Below are 15,262 nucleotides of genomic sequence, written 5' to 3' on the forward strand. Positions count from 1 at the left end.
GTCCTCTGTTATCTCAGTGTTCTGTCTGTGTTCTGAAAACACTTCACTCACAGATGTGTCCTCCTCAGGTCTTTCATGCGTCCTCTGTTATATCAGTGTTCTGTCTGTGTTCTGAAAACACTTCACTCACAGATGTGTCCTCCTCAGGTCTTTCATGCGTCCTCTGTTATCTCAGTGTTCTGTCTGTGTTCTGAAAACACTTAACTCACAGATGTGTGCTCCTCAGGTCTTTCATGCGTCCTCTGTTATCTCAGTGTTCTGTCTGTGTTCTGAAAACACTTAACTCACAGATGTGTCCTCCTCAGGTCTTTCATGCATCCTCTATTATCTCAGTGTTCTGAAAACACTTCACTCACAGATGTGTCCTCCTCAGGTCTTTCATGCGTCCTCTGTTATATCAGTGTTCTGTCTGTGTTCTGAAAACACTTCACTCACAGATGTGTCCTCCTCAGGTCTTTCATGCGTCCTCTGTTATCTCAGTGTTCTGTCTGTGTTCTGAAAACACTTCACTCACAGATGTGTCCTCCTCAGGTCTTTCATGCGTCCTCTGTTATCTCAGTGTTCTGTCTGTGTTCTGAAAACACTTAACTCACAGATGTGTGCTCCTCAGGTCTTTCATGTGTCCTCTGTTATCTCAGTGTTCTGTCTGTGTTCTGAAAACACTTCACTCACAGATGTGTCCTCCTCAGGTCTTTCATGCGTCCTCTGTTATCTCAGTGTTCTGTCTGTGTTCTGAAAACACTTAACTCACAGATGTGTGCTCCTCAGGTCTTTCATGCGTCCTCTGTTATCTCAGTGTTCTGAAAACACTTCACTCACAGATGTGTCCTCCTCAGGTCTTTCATGCGTCCTCTGTTATATCAGTGTTCTGTCTGTGTTCTGAAAACACTTCACTCACAGATGTGTCCTCCTCAGGTCTTTCATGCGTCCTCTGTTATATCAGTGTTCTGTCTGTGTTCTGAAAACACTTCACTCACAGATGTGTCCTCCTCAGGTCTTTCATGCGTCCTCTGTTATCTCAGTGTTCTGTCTGTGTTCTGAAAACACTTAACTCACAGATGTGTGCTCCTCAGGTCTTTCATGCGTCCTCTGTTATCTCAGTGTTCTGTCTGTGTTCCGAAAACACTTAACTTACAGATGTGTCCTCCTCAGGTCTTTCATGCATCCTCTATTATCTCAGTGTTCTGAAAACACTTCACTCACAGATGTGTCCTCCTCAGGTCTTTCATGCGTCCTCTGTTATCTCAGTGTTCTGTCTGTGTTCTGAAAACACTTCACTCACAGATGTGTGCTCCTCAGGTCTTTCATGCGTCCTCTGTTATATCAGTGTTCTGTCTGTGTTCTGAAAACACTTCACTCACAGATGTGTCCTCCTCAGGTCTTTCATGCGTCCTCTGTTATCTCAGTGTTCTGTCTGTGTTCTGAAAACACTTCACTCACAGATGTGTCCTCCTCAGGTCTTTCATGCGTCCTCTGTTATCTCAGTGTTCTGTCTGTGTTCTGAAAACACTTAACTCACAGATGTGTCCTCCTCAGGTCTTTCATGCATCCTCTATTATCTCAGTGTTCTGAAAACACTTCACTCACAGATGTGTCCTCCTCAGGTCTTTCATGCGTCCTCTGTTATCTCAGTGTTCTGTCTGTGTTCTGAAAACACTTCACTCACAGATGTGTGCTCCTCAGGTCTTTCATGCGTCCTCTGTTATATCAGTGTTCTGTCTGTGTTCTGAAAACACTTCACTCACAGATGTGTCCTCCTCAGGTCTTTCATGCGTCCTCTGTTATCTCAGTGTTCTGTCTGTGTTCTGAAAACACTTAACTCACAGATGTGTGCTCCTCAGGTCTTTCATGCGTCCTCTGTTATCTCAGTGTTCTGTCTGTGTTCTGAAAACACTTAACTCACAGATGTGTGCTCCTCAGGTCTTTCATGCGTCCTCTGTTATCTCAGTGTTCTGTCTGTGTTCTGAAAACACTTCACTCACAGATGTGTCCTCCTCAGGTCTTTCATGCGTCCTCTGTTATCTCAGTGTTCTGTCTGTGTTCTGAAAACACTTAACTCACAGATGTGTGCTCCTCAGGTCTTTCATGCGTCCTCTGTTATCTCAGTGTTCTGTCTGTGTTCTGAAAACACTTTACTCACAGATGTGTCCTCCTCAGGTTTTTCATGCGTCCTCTGTTATCTCAGTGTTCTGTCTGTGTTCTGAAAACACTTAACTCACAGATGTGTGCTCCTCAGGTCTTTCATGCGTCCTCTGTTATCTCAGTGTTCTTTCTGTGTTCTGAAAACACTTCACTCACAGATGTGTCCTCCTCAGGTCTTTCATGCGTCCTCTGTTATCTCAGTGTTCTGTCTGTGTTCTGAAAACACTTCACTCACAGATGTGTCCTCCTCAGGTCTTTCATGCGTCCTCTGTTATCTCAGTGTTCTGTCTGTGTTCTGAAAACACTTCACTCACAGATGTGTCCTCCTCAGGTCTTTCATGCGTCCTTTGTTATCTCAGTGTTCTGAAAACACTTCACTCACAGATGTGTCCTCCTCAGGTCTTTCATGCGTCCTCTTTTATCTCAGTGTTCTGAAAACACTTCACTCACAGATGTGTCCTCCTCAGGTCTTTCATGCGTCCTCTGTTATCTCAGTGTTCTGAAAACACTTCAATCACAGATGTGTCCTCCTCAGGTCTTTCATGCGTCCTTTGTTATCTCAGTGTTCTGAAAACACTTAACTCACAGATGTGTGCTCCTCAGGTCTTTCATGCGTCCTCTGTTATCTCAGTGTTCTGAAAACACTTCACTCACAGATGTGTCCTCCTCAGGTCTTTCATGCGTCCTCTGTTATCTCAGTGTTCTGTCTGTGTTCTGAAAACACTTCACTCACAGATGTGTGCTCCTCAGGTCTTTCATGCGTCCTCTGTTATCTCAGTGTTCTGTCTGTGTTCTGAAAACACTTCACTCACAGATGTGTCCTCCTCAGGTCTTTCATGCGTCCTCTGTTATCTCAGTGTTCTGTCTGTGTTCTGAAAACACTTCACTCACAGATGTGTGCTCCTCAGGTCTTTCATGCATCCTCTGTTTCTCTCTGTGTTCACATGTTTCAGTGTTCAGCTTTTGAAGACATATTTCTGTTTCTTTCTTGTTATTTACTGCTGACTTTATAAACCTTCTCTCTGATGTGAAGGTTTGTGCAATCACTTAACTCATGAGTTATTGAAAGAAGTGTGTATGTGTGTATGTGTATGTGTGTGTGTGTGTGTGTGTGTGTGTGCATTTGTGTGTGTTAATGTAACAGTTGGTGTGCTTGTGTGTGTGTGTTTGTGTTTTTGTAATACTTGGTGAGTGTGTGTGTCCATTCCTGTTTGTGTGTTTTAATGTGTGTGTGTCTGTGTGCGGTTGTGTGTGTTAATGTAACAGTTGGATTGTGTCTGTGTGTGTGTGCTCGTGTGTGTGTGCGTGCGTGTGTGTGTGTGTGTGTGTTAATGTAACAGTTGGTGTGTGTCATGGAGTTGACTGATCGTCTCGTAACAGAAGTTGAATGATTTCTAAGCTCTTCATCTGTCAGAGAGACACTGATGTGTGTGATGAGAATCAATGTCAAACAGTGCCAGATGCTTTATGATATTATATAGACAGCAAACAAACAGTTACGTGAACAAACATTAGCTGGACAACCGGATCCTCAAGGACCAGAATAGACACAGATGGACGCCGTGATGTCCACAGTATGTATGTTGACAGCGCCGTCATACTGGATCAAGAGAGACTGTGGGGGAGCTGTGGATGTGTTGATGAAACAAAAGTAACATTGACATCGCTCAACTGATTTTAATGTGGAGTACACAAACAGTCAATCTCCAGCTATACAAGGAGTTGTGAAACTTCACATGTAAAGCACTGAGATCAGATGTGAAATGTTATTCAGGTGTGAGTCTTACTCTTCTCAATACGGCGGTGCTGTCGACCCATCACTCAGTGCCGTGTGTGCTCTTCTGCTGGATGCTGTAAATACATCATAATACAAAAATAAATATATATAAAATAGTAGATGTTTTCTCAGCTTGTGAAGATTTGAGTTTGTTTTGTGATGCCATAAGCCAATCAGTGTTCTCGTGATGTCATTTCCTGCAGATCCAGAGTGATAAGTCATGTTCAGCTCATCTGATTGGCTGAAAATCATCAGTGAGCCGCCACGAGGACATGAAGCACACAGTTCATCAACTTCTCAATCAGGTAACTCTTATAGAAGTGTTTCCTTAAGGTAACACATGAATGATGTGAAGTTTGTGTAACTGCGCTGTGTGTCACTTTTAAGCTTTACTTAGACTTCAAATGAATCACTACACATGAAAAGCCGCAGTTAATATAGATGTCAACGCTGTCACATGTGAAGATAACCGAGAGATGAGATGTAAATGAGATCAGCGTGTGAGAAAATGTTGATGTGAAACTGAAGTGAGACCAGACCACATTCACATCTCAGTGTGGGACGGGGGGATAGAGACGTGACAGATGGGAGGAATTTGGTAATTTTTTGTGACCATCTCAATGAATGACCTTATTTCTTGACCATACACTCAAAACATGGCCACATTTAAGTCTAACTTCAAACAACAGGGACCTCATGGAACCATAGTAGCGTATGAGAATGATTTCAGGTCAGAATGATAATAAGAACACAACACAAGTGTTATTGTGGAGAGGTGGTAGTGTGTATAAAATTAGATTCGATTGTGACGTGGAGTGAAAAGAAAACTAGAGATTCAACACCAGAAGACAAAACCAAAAGAGACAGAGGACCTCAAGTTGACCGTTTTGTTGGGGGGTTTGGGGACGGGTGGGTCTCAGTCAGTATACTCTTCCATACCTTCAAAGTGTGAGTGACAGAAATAGTTTGAGAAACACTGCTTAAAGCACAGCTAACTTATTGAGTTCATACTTCAGTCTGTCAATCAATAGCCATGAAAAAGAGATTTGTTTGATCTTTCCGTCATAATCGTATGTTTTAAAGCTTTCTTTTAAATCTGTGCATCATTCTGGTTAATAGAAGAATCTCAATAAATATAACAAAACGTTTACAATCCTCTGCTATTTTACATCGGGTAGAAGTGTGTCACTAACAGAAATATGATTTTGTCGCTCATGCGCGTGTGTGTGTCAACGCAATTATATTTGTTGGACAAATTTGTTTCCAAAACGTGTCGAATCAGAGTAAACCCTCCTTTTAGGGGCACACACATTTGTAAAAAATAAAATAATTAGTCAATATTATGTCATTTTTAAATAAAATGTGTGTGTGTGTGTGTGTACATGCATGTGTGTCTGCATGTGTGCTTGTGTGTGTGTGTGCATGCGTGTGTTTGCATGTTTGTGTGTGTGCATGTTTGCATGCGTGTGTGTGTGTACGTGTGTGTGTGTGTGTGTGTGCACATGATTAATGTAACAGTAATATGTAATGTAACAGTATATTTTTTCAGGTTTTAAAAGTTGTAATTAAAATGAGACTTATTTGATTTATTTTAAATGAACCCTGAAAAATAGATTTTGGTCTATTAAAAGAGGTTTCATATCTTCAGACAGCAGTGTTATCTGCATTATTAATTACTGACAAAGTGAAAACTTCAGGACTTTAAATGCAATTGCATCAGACCACACACACACACACTCACGTCTGCACACACACAGTCACACACACACACACACACACACGCAATCACGTATGCACACACACAGTCACACACACACTCACGTCTGCACACACACAGTCACACACACACACGCACTCACGTATGCACACACACACACACACACACACACACTGGGTCTGGTATTAGTGATTTATTTGTACGCTCATGTGTTATTGATTGTGCGGTTGAATGATTGATTTTATCCTAAATATAATCTAAGGATTGTGTTTTCATATCTATTATGTGATGCTTTCATTGAGGTATTTCTTTGATTATCATGAGGATGATGGAATGGAATGAAGTGTTTTGTTGTTGAAATGCAGTATAATGAGCGTCTCTGTAACGTCTTCTTCAAACATGTGACATTCATTTTTGTGTTTACAGACAGATTTCTCTGGGATTATGTTAGTATTATCCATTTATTGTCACTCAGTTGATTGTCTGTCATGTCTCTTAACTGTCAATATTTTGTATAAATCCTTGAGATGTTTGTTAGTGGTTTCATGTGTTTTATGAAGCTGATAAACCGGGTGTGCTGTGAATAAATGATTAAATGATGAGAAGAAAGTATGAAGATGTGTTTGATGATTCGGGCTTTAATTAGTTCAGCCTGTATGAGTGTGTGTGCAGTTCTTTACAGGCTGTGCTAATCTATGCCAGAATCATCAATACTGTGGATCTGAAGAAAGAAACGGCCGTCACTACAGCACAACATCTTTACATCGAGACAAACACACAGTCATGTGTTCAGGACAAATCTGTGTGTGTTTCTCATCAGTATGAATACAGAATGTGTGTGTGTTTGGGGGGGTTATTTTGTCTTGTGGTGAAGTTCAGATCTCCTGTTATGGTCATTGATTCAGTGAGATTTCATTTGGCAAACATACTGAGCTCAGGCATATTCACTCAAAATACTGTGTGTGTGTGCACGTGTGTGTGTGTGCACGTGTGTGTGTGTGCACGTGTGTGTGTGTGCACGTGTGTGTGTGTGTGTGTGTGCATGTGTGTGTGCATGTGTGTGTGTATGTTTGTGTGTGTGTGTGTGTGTGTGCATGTGTATGTGTGTGTGCACGTGTGCATGTGTGTGTGTGTGTGTGTGTGTGTGCACGTGTGTGTGACAGAGTGCAAACACACCTGGACAGAGAGAGTGTATATGAGCCATCGTGTAACGTTATGAGTGAGTGTGTGTGTGCATGTGTGTGTGTGCATGTGTTTGTGCACGTGTGTGTGCACGTGTGTGTGTGTGTGTTTCCTTGTGCGTGTGTGTCTGTCTGTTTGTGCGTGTGTTTGCTTGTGGGTGCGTGCGTGCATGTGCTTGTGTGTGTGTCTGTCTGTGCATGTGTGTGTGAGTGTGAGTGCTTGTGTGTGTGTGTGTGTGTGCGTGAGTGAGTGTGTGAGTGCTTGTGTGTGTGTGTGCATGTTTAATTTCTTCAGCAATTTGTGTTTTGCTAGAAAATGAGAGTCAAACACCAAATAAGGTCCACACCCGTACACACACTATCTCTCTCTCTCTCTCTCTCTCTCTCTCTCTCTCACACACACACACACACACACACACACGCACACAGTAAATTCAATTCAACTTTATATGCATCATATATATTCTTTTTCTCTATATTTAACATACATACTGTATATGCATCTCTAGTGCACTCAAATGTGTGATGTTTGTTGTGGATTCAGAAGGCTCTGATCTTGAACTCCACAGTCAGCGGTTAAATGAAAGAGAGAGAGAGAGAGAGGTGAGTTCATCTGCAGTGGAGCTCCAGCTCAAATCCACAGTCTTATCCTTCATTCATGTGAAACAGAATTAATGCTCCCCTCACGCTGCTGCCGGATCTGACACACCTTCATGTTTTCATGCTGTTCATGTGCAGTCGTAAAAATGTAAAACCATAATTCTACTGGATCAGTATAGTATGTTTCTGACTGAAACTGTATATAACAATAATGCATTTTATTTGATGACGCCTTTCAAAACACCCAAGATCATAGAGAAAAATAAGAACATTGAAGAAAAAAGAATATATATACAGATCACTGCACGGGACAAACCATGTAACAAACACTCAGAATACACACAGTAAGATTTCTTTAAACCATGTTTTATAAAAGCCTGAGTAAAAAGATAAGTCTTAAGTGTCCACCAAGGCGTTTCTGCCGGTGTACGGCGTTTTTTTTAAATAGTTTCCAATGGAAATGCCGCATTTTTTGAAAACGTGAGCAGCTGGCGTTTATTTTCGGTGCACAGCGCCCGAGTGCCCAGAGTTGAGAAAAGCTCAACTTGCGGGCGTCAGTGGATATAGCCCCTAAGACGTGATTTAAAAGATTTTCACACTGTTCTCAGAGCGAGGAACACACATGACATCTGTTTCACACACACGCACACACAGAGAACACACACACATGCTGGGCTTTTGGGGACATTGCATAGACACAATGGATTTTATACTGTACAAACTGTGTATCATATTCCCTTCCCCTAAACCTCACAATCACACAACACTTTAGTTTATTCTGTTTGATTTATAAGCTTGTTTCCTCATGGGGACCAAAAAAATAAAATGTTGTCCCCATACCGTAGGGTTTACCCTTCCCACACACACACACAGAGAACACACGGAGACACACACACACAGATGTGACAGAGGTGATTATACAGTAAGTATATTGCCGTTATTTATAACACTCCTGTGAAAGAAAGAAGGAGCTTTTATTCAAAACTCAAACCCTGGATGAGTGAGTGATGTATGTGTGCAAATGAGTCTGTAGATACACAGAGTTTTGCCAGTTGTTGTGTTTAAATGAGAAAAGAATTCATGAAATTTGATAGAAGTTGTCAATGAATGCATTTTGTGCCAAAGCAATGATAAATGATCACAGTTGAGCTACTGTTGTGCATACTATGTCAAGAGTTTTGCAAAAGTCACCAAAGTGTGGAGAAATGTGTTCTAGCAATTACTATATAGATGTATTAGAATATTATAATAAATGAATTCTTAAGCATCAGGTGCTGTATGTGCAAATATGTCTGTTTCCAGGAGCTCTGCCAAACTCTGGAGGATTTTTAGGATATTTTTAAACAGATTCTCAAAGTGAGCAGATTTCATGACAGAAGAATGATTTATAAAATCACCTTGAAAAGTCAGATTATTCTGCATTTACATGTGGTTAGTTGCCTTCACTCATGAGTTGTTTTGTTTCGTGATAATCTCCTGTTTATAAACCATCAGTGTTATTTGACAAACACTTCAACACATTCTGTCTTCTGTCTGTAGTGCTGTGATCTCACTCAGAGGAGAAAACCAAAGAAAAGTACATGTGTCATTATTGTGTTTATCTGTGTTTTAATGTCATTTGGCTCTTGATTGGGGTTTGAAATCCCTGCGGTGTTTGAGACTCACGCCTCGTGTTTTCTTCATAAAGCCACTGAATGTTTCAATTACAAACCAACAAACAAACTCAGAGCAGATTTCTCCAGAGGTTTAACAACACAAATGATCTCAGTCTGTCAGTCATGCTGCGTGTGTGTGTGTGCAGTTTTCTATGGATGTATCATCATAAAGGTTATAATCCAACAAATATTGAAGTTGTTTATTATTTTGCATCTTTGCAGAGTCACGACAAACTTATGTGATTATTTTCAGAATTTCTGGATAGTTTCGGCAGATGGTTAGTGGAGTTCTGTCTCTGCCTTACATTGGCAGCAGTGCAAGTGTGTGTGTGTGTGTGTGTTTGTGCATGAGTGTGTGTGTGTGTGTGTGTGTGTGTGTGTGTGTGTGAGAGAAACAGAGAGAGGTTTTAGTCTTGAGTGTGACTGTGAAACGCAACAGATGGTCTCATATCCAAGGGACACACACACTTCCTCATTAACACAGAGTTGGCTGAGTTGATCATGACCTTTGACCTTCAGCAGAGCACAGCTGACCTCAGGTGATGTGATTTTCAGGATTGTTTTACATACATTGATGTCCAAACTTAAAGCTAAATAAATAATGCAGGTCATTGTGATTACAGACATTCATTCTGAGACACTGAATCACCTGCTATAAATCAAACATGATGAGAATCAATGTCACATCTGACACCAGTCACTGCCGACATCAGCCTATGTGTGTATGCGCGTGTCTGTGAGTGTGTGTGTCTGTGTGTGTGTGTGTGAGTGTGTGAGTGAGGTTCCGTCGTGTGTCTGGTCTTCTGTGTCTGATCTGTCCACAGTTTGAGCTTCATGAGTGTCTGAGGATCTTTCTCTCTCTGTGGACCATCACATCACATCTCAATCCTCCACTGTGAAGAACTTTTACTCGAGATGTGATGAAGTCAGAGATCTGTGTTTATCTTCATTTTGTCTGTGTTAATTCTCTTCCTGTTTATCCACAGAATAGAAGATCATGAATCTGATGCTGATCGGTGAATCTGGAAAATTCCTGTCCAACAGCTCTCCGGGCATGCGCGCCTTTCCCGTCACCTCGTTCGCGCTGCACAACGTCTGGACGGAGGCCAACGATTCTCTCCTCGCGCCGGGCGCCAATCTGACCGCCAGCCACAACGCCACGCTCTCACCCACCGTGGCGTACGCCCCGTTCGGCGGCAGGACCATCTGGCAGGTGGCGATCATCGTGATCTTGTGTGGGTCGCTTTCTTTAGTCACCATCATCGGAAACATTCTGGTGCTGCTGTCGTTTAAAGTCAACAAGCAGTTAAAGACGGTGAACAATTATTACCTGTTGAGTCTGGCGTTTGCTGATCTCATCATCGGCGTTCTGTCCATGAATCTCTACACCACATACATCATCATGAACACATGGGCGCTGGGGAACTGGGCCTGTGATCTGTGGTTGGCCATCGACTACGTGGCCAGCAACGCCTCCGTCATGAACCTGTTGGTCATCAGTTTCGACCGATACTTCTCGGTCACGCGCCCGCTCACCTACAGAGCCAAACGGACCACCAAACGGGCCATGATGATGATCGGACTGGCCTGGTCCATCTCCTTCGTCCTGTGGGCTCCCGCCATTCTGTTCTGGCAGTACTTCGTGGGAAAGCGAACGGTTCCGGCCGGTGAATGTTACATACAGTTTCTCTTCGAGCCCATCATCACCTTCTGCACCGCCATCGCTGCGTTCTATCTGCCCGTCACCATCATGACCGTCTTGTACTGGCGGATCTATAAAGAGACGGAGAAGCGCTCCAAAGAGCTGGCTGGACTGAAAGCGTCGGGAAACCAAGGGGGTCAGGAGGAACCCTGCGAGGTCAAGAGGAACTCTGGGAAGAAGAAACACGGACGCTTCCGCTTCTGGCCGCCGTGCCGCCGAGGAGTGCGGAGACGCGCTGGAGACTCTGACCGCAGCAACAGCTGGAACAACAACGAGATGAGCGCTTCCGTCGATCAGTCGGACGAGGATGACGAAGAGGATGGAGAAGAACCCAAAGCCATCTTCTCCATCGTCGTGAGCGTGCCCGAGATCAAAGGGGGCGAGCAGCTCAGACCGCCGGAGGACGCAGCGACGAGATCCTCCAGAAAGGGCTTTTCCAAATCCTCAAAAGATCAATCCAACGCCAAACACAAGACGCAGGTGAACAAACGCAAGAAGATGTCTCTGGTGAAAGAGAAGAAAGCAGCTCAGACGCTCAGCGCCATTCTGCTGGCGTTCATCATCACTTGGATGCCTTATAACATCATGGTCCTGGTGAACACGTTCTGTACGGACTGCATCCCGCAGACGCTGTGGGCTCTGGGTTACTGGCTGTGTTATGTCAACAGTACGGTCAATCCCATGTGTTACGCTCTGTGTAACCAAACCTTCCGCAGCACCTTTAAATCCATCCTCACGTGTCAGTGGGACCAGAAGAACCAGCAGAGAGAAGCAGCCGTGGTCTACAGAAAGAAAGCTGAAGTCTAGAACCACAGATATACAGAACTGTAAATATTCCTTCATGCTTTTTTATCAAGAGCTCTTCTGTTTCTACAATATATATGTGTGGTGGCCCGTCAAACTAGAAAACACTAGAAATATCTGCAGGATTTCCCTCACAACGTCTGATGAAATGACCTGAGCAGTGTGTGTGTTTGTGTGTGTGTGTGTTGACATCTCTTACAAACAAGATGTTTATTGAAGTGTGCTGTTAGTATGTACTTTCAGTCAGATGACACTCATACTTGACCTCGGCTCCACTGACAGAAAAGTGGATTTGGCCTATACTTCAAATCTGTTAAAACACACATCAGTATACTTCATATGTTACAGGAGAAGGCTATATTAATATACACATATATATTAATCTTAAATTCACTTAAGAAAACGTCAAAGTGTACTTGCAACAGGACTTTCATCCACTACAGATAAGTGTTACAGATATTGAACTATCAGTTCATCTATGAAGTTTACTAAAGCAATAAGCTTATTGCTTTTATAAAACAGTTATTCCATATGCGTAGCAAGGATTCATAAAATAAAGTAAATCAAATGATATTTAGGCTGTGTGGTGCGGTGAGCCGTATAAATCAGGCCTAGATCTCGGCTCAGCCAATCAGAATCAAGGACCAGAACTGACCGTTTTATAATTTTATTTTATTTTTGTAATGGATGCCTTGAGGTGCAGTTAAACACATCTTATGACTCCTCACTTTTCTCATTTATTTTTGGACACAGAAATATCTGTCTTTAACTTTTTCAATTTTCTTGTAAAAGAACACCTGTCAGGTATTTTGTAACTTTTCTCGTGTAATGTTGATTGTTGGTTGTGTGTGTGTTTATAAAAGGCAGAGGCTCTTGTGTCTTCAGATCTGAATGTTTTACTGCAGTTGAAGTTTTGTGAGACCTCGCATGACATGTGAACACACACTTCCCTCTAGTGGCTAGAATCAAACCTTCAGTCTCTCAATAAACATCCTGAAGAGTCCCAGACAAATGTTAAATCAATCTCTGTTCTTCAGCTTGTATTCAAAGGAGGTTTTTGATTTGATTCTGTTAAATAAAACAGTAACACACACACAGAGAGGAAACTCATCTTCTGCTTTACTCTTTCTTCATTCATACTGATTGTATTGTTTTATTTTAGTACTGTATTGAGTAATAAATTAAAGTGTTGTACAAAGTTTTTTTAGTCAATGTTATTTTATGTTTGACAAAAAACGTGCATTTTACACTGTAGGCTTTAAAATGATTAATAAGTCGTGGCAACCTGTTTTTTCCTTTAACTCAACTTAAGTCATTTCCAACTTTATTATTGTTTTTTATTATTGTTACAGGCATTTCATCACTAATCAAGATTTAAAATAGTAAAATGAGATTAACAGTCAATTTGATCATTTTAAGGCAGCAAACATGTTTACAGTGTGAATGTGTTCAGGCGTTTTTTAACTAAACTAGATTTATGTACATTTCATATTCTTTAATTAGATAACATCACAGACGTCTCCTCAGTTCTTAACAAAATAAATTAATTAATCTCTGTTTTTCACAAATTCTTGTGAAACACCAAGTCGTCACACCAAAGCTCCAAAAAAAGTTTTCAAGCTTTTTTATAATATATGTTTTGTGTCGAGCACACATTTCAAGTTGTGTTTTGTCACAAGTTCTTACGACAATTAATAATTTTCTTGCCTGAATATCGATGTTGTATTCCACGTACATCGATAACCATTCAAACATATTGAGGAATGTTAACGTTATTGTGCTTTTAATTCAGAAAAGCTGTGTGTGTGTACGTGTTTGCCCTCACCAATATGGCGGCGACGTTGACGTCTGATTCAGCGTTCAGTGCGTCATCGGTCTGTGTTCTGGTGTAATGACTGTGAGTGACCAGCAGGCGTCAGGATTGTAGAACAAATCAGCGACTCAGGTGTTTCACATGTGTCACATTAAATTCTGTCGGCGGGAAAAAAATCATCACACACACTGTCACACACACACACATACACACAGACTGACACACGGCGACAATACACAAACACACACGGTTATGACGGATTGAGACGAATGAGTTGCCGTGATTCACAAGTGAGTATAACACAAGCACACACACGCTGTTTAATGAGTTTCGTTCAGGGAGAAGAGTAACGAGAGAGTTCCTCACACTGAGGTGATTTAAGTGTTTTAATTCATTCAGTGTTTTCAGCTTCACGTGGATCATCACAGATTCACATCATCAGGACATAAAGATGATCGCTGTTTTAAACAGAACATGACGCTTCAGTCAAACAGTGTGAATATATTCTGTTAAGTGTTTGATTGAGAGTTTATGGTTATTTTCTTCATCAATTAAACTATTAAACTGTGACGTCTCCCCTTTCGGCTGCAGTAACAGTGCTGGGAGGAGAAGACAATTCTTTAAAAATCGAGTTAAAAACACATATCGAGTATTTGAAAATCTAATGTTTTTATTCATCTAACGTTAGCATACGTTTGTAATGACTGATAAGAAGTTTTCTCACAGAGACACCAGCTGAAGAGAACACACATGTCTTTTCATGTGTTTGGTGTCATTAATGTCAGGGAACATACATAACGATAATCAGTGTTTTTATTCAGAAGGTTAATTCTGTAAGATGTGTTTTAGTCACTTCTGTATGAATTACCAAATCTTTTTGTATATGTTGTCGGCAGAGAGTGAATCTGTGTGAAATGATCAGCAATATTTTTGGTAAATATTTTGTAAGCTTTGTGTTAGTTTTGGATGTAAATGTGAGAGATAAACATAAACTGTATGAGTGTCAGATATATTAACAGATACATTTCTGTCATCATTCAGTTTTTACAGGTTTTCTCCAAACGTTCGTCAACACTTTACACCAGTCTGACAGAGATCAATGCAGTTTATGAACTTTAATAATATAATGTTAATAATAATACAATTGTTTATGTTACTCTATTGTGCATTGTCTTATTAACAACAGTGTGTGATAAAAAAAGGATATGCTAAATGATGAATAAACAAACACTGATGTGTTGTTTATTATTAGTTAGATGTGTTGTTTAGATGAGTAGATGTGTTGTTTATTATTAGTTTTATGTTTGATAATATATTAACAAATACTAACAAATACAACCTTATTCTAAAGAGTTTTCTTGTTTGTTTTATAGTCAGTATATAAAGGACTTTTGTAAAGCAGTAGTTGAGATGACATTGTGTCATCTCGAATTTGAGAACGAATAATAGTTTTTGTTCCAAATCTAGTGTTCTGCTCAACTTACAAAGACTCAGTTTTGTCTTATTTGAATAAAAAAACAACTGAAATTCTCTTCATGCTGAAGTGTGTGTTGTACAGAATGTCTTTAAAGGACTAGTTCACAAAACACAAAAGCAGATATTTTGAAAAATGTAGGGAACTGAAAACCATTGGTCCCCATTGACTTCTATTGTATGGACACAAAACCGATGCGGACCGATGGTTTTCTGTTACAGACGTTTTTCAAAATATCTTCCTTTGTATTTTGCAGAAGAAAGTCATTCGAAATGACAAGACGATATATAAATAATGACAAATTTAAATTTGGAGGTGAACTTCCTCTTTAGTATTTTGTGATTTGTCATTGTATTTCTCTTGATGTCTGTCAGTCTTGTGTATTAGTAGTGTGTGA

General features: G+C 40.9%; 2 protein-coding genes across 4 annotated transcripts in view; both read left to right on the forward strand.

Moving 5' to 3' along the window:
* The window catches only part of chrm3b (cholinergic receptor, muscarinic 3b), a 20,902-nt gene extending 8,238 nt beyond the window's left edge, over positions 1–12,664 (forward strand). Inside the window, exons 2-3 of one of the 3 annotated variants that reach the window (XM_056771148.1) lie at positions 4,123–4,224; positions 10,059–12,664. In XM_056771148.1, the coding sequence (XP_056627126.1) occupies positions 10,070–11,581 (1,512 nt within the window). In that variant the 5' untranslated portion in view covers positions 4,123–4,224; positions 10,059–10,069 and the 3' untranslated portion in view covers positions 11,582–12,664. Of the gene's footprint in view, positions 1–4,122; positions 4,225–6,059; positions 6,083–10,058 lie in introns of those variants that run through there. The other 2 variants (XM_056771150.1, XM_056771149.1) reach the window with 2 other exon arrangements.
* A 1,242-nt stretch (positions 12,665–13,906) lies between these two features.
* The window catches only part of fmn2b (formin 2b), a 36,143-nt gene continuing 34,787 nt past the window's right edge, over positions 13,907–15,262 (forward strand). The window contains 1 exon segment of the mRNA XM_056771146.1: positions 13,907–14,324. Coding sequence (XP_056627124.1) covers positions 14,306–14,324 — 19 coding nt within the window. The 5' untranslated portion in view covers positions 13,907–14,305.

The sequence above is a fragment of the Triplophysa dalaica genome, chromosome 17, assembly GCF_015846415.1.
Source record: "Triplophysa dalaica isolate WHDGS20190420 chromosome 17, ASM1584641v1, whole genome shotgun sequence".
NCBI classification, from domain to species: Eukaryota; Metazoa; Chordata; class Actinopteri; order Cypriniformes; family Nemacheilidae; genus Triplophysa; species Triplophysa dalaica.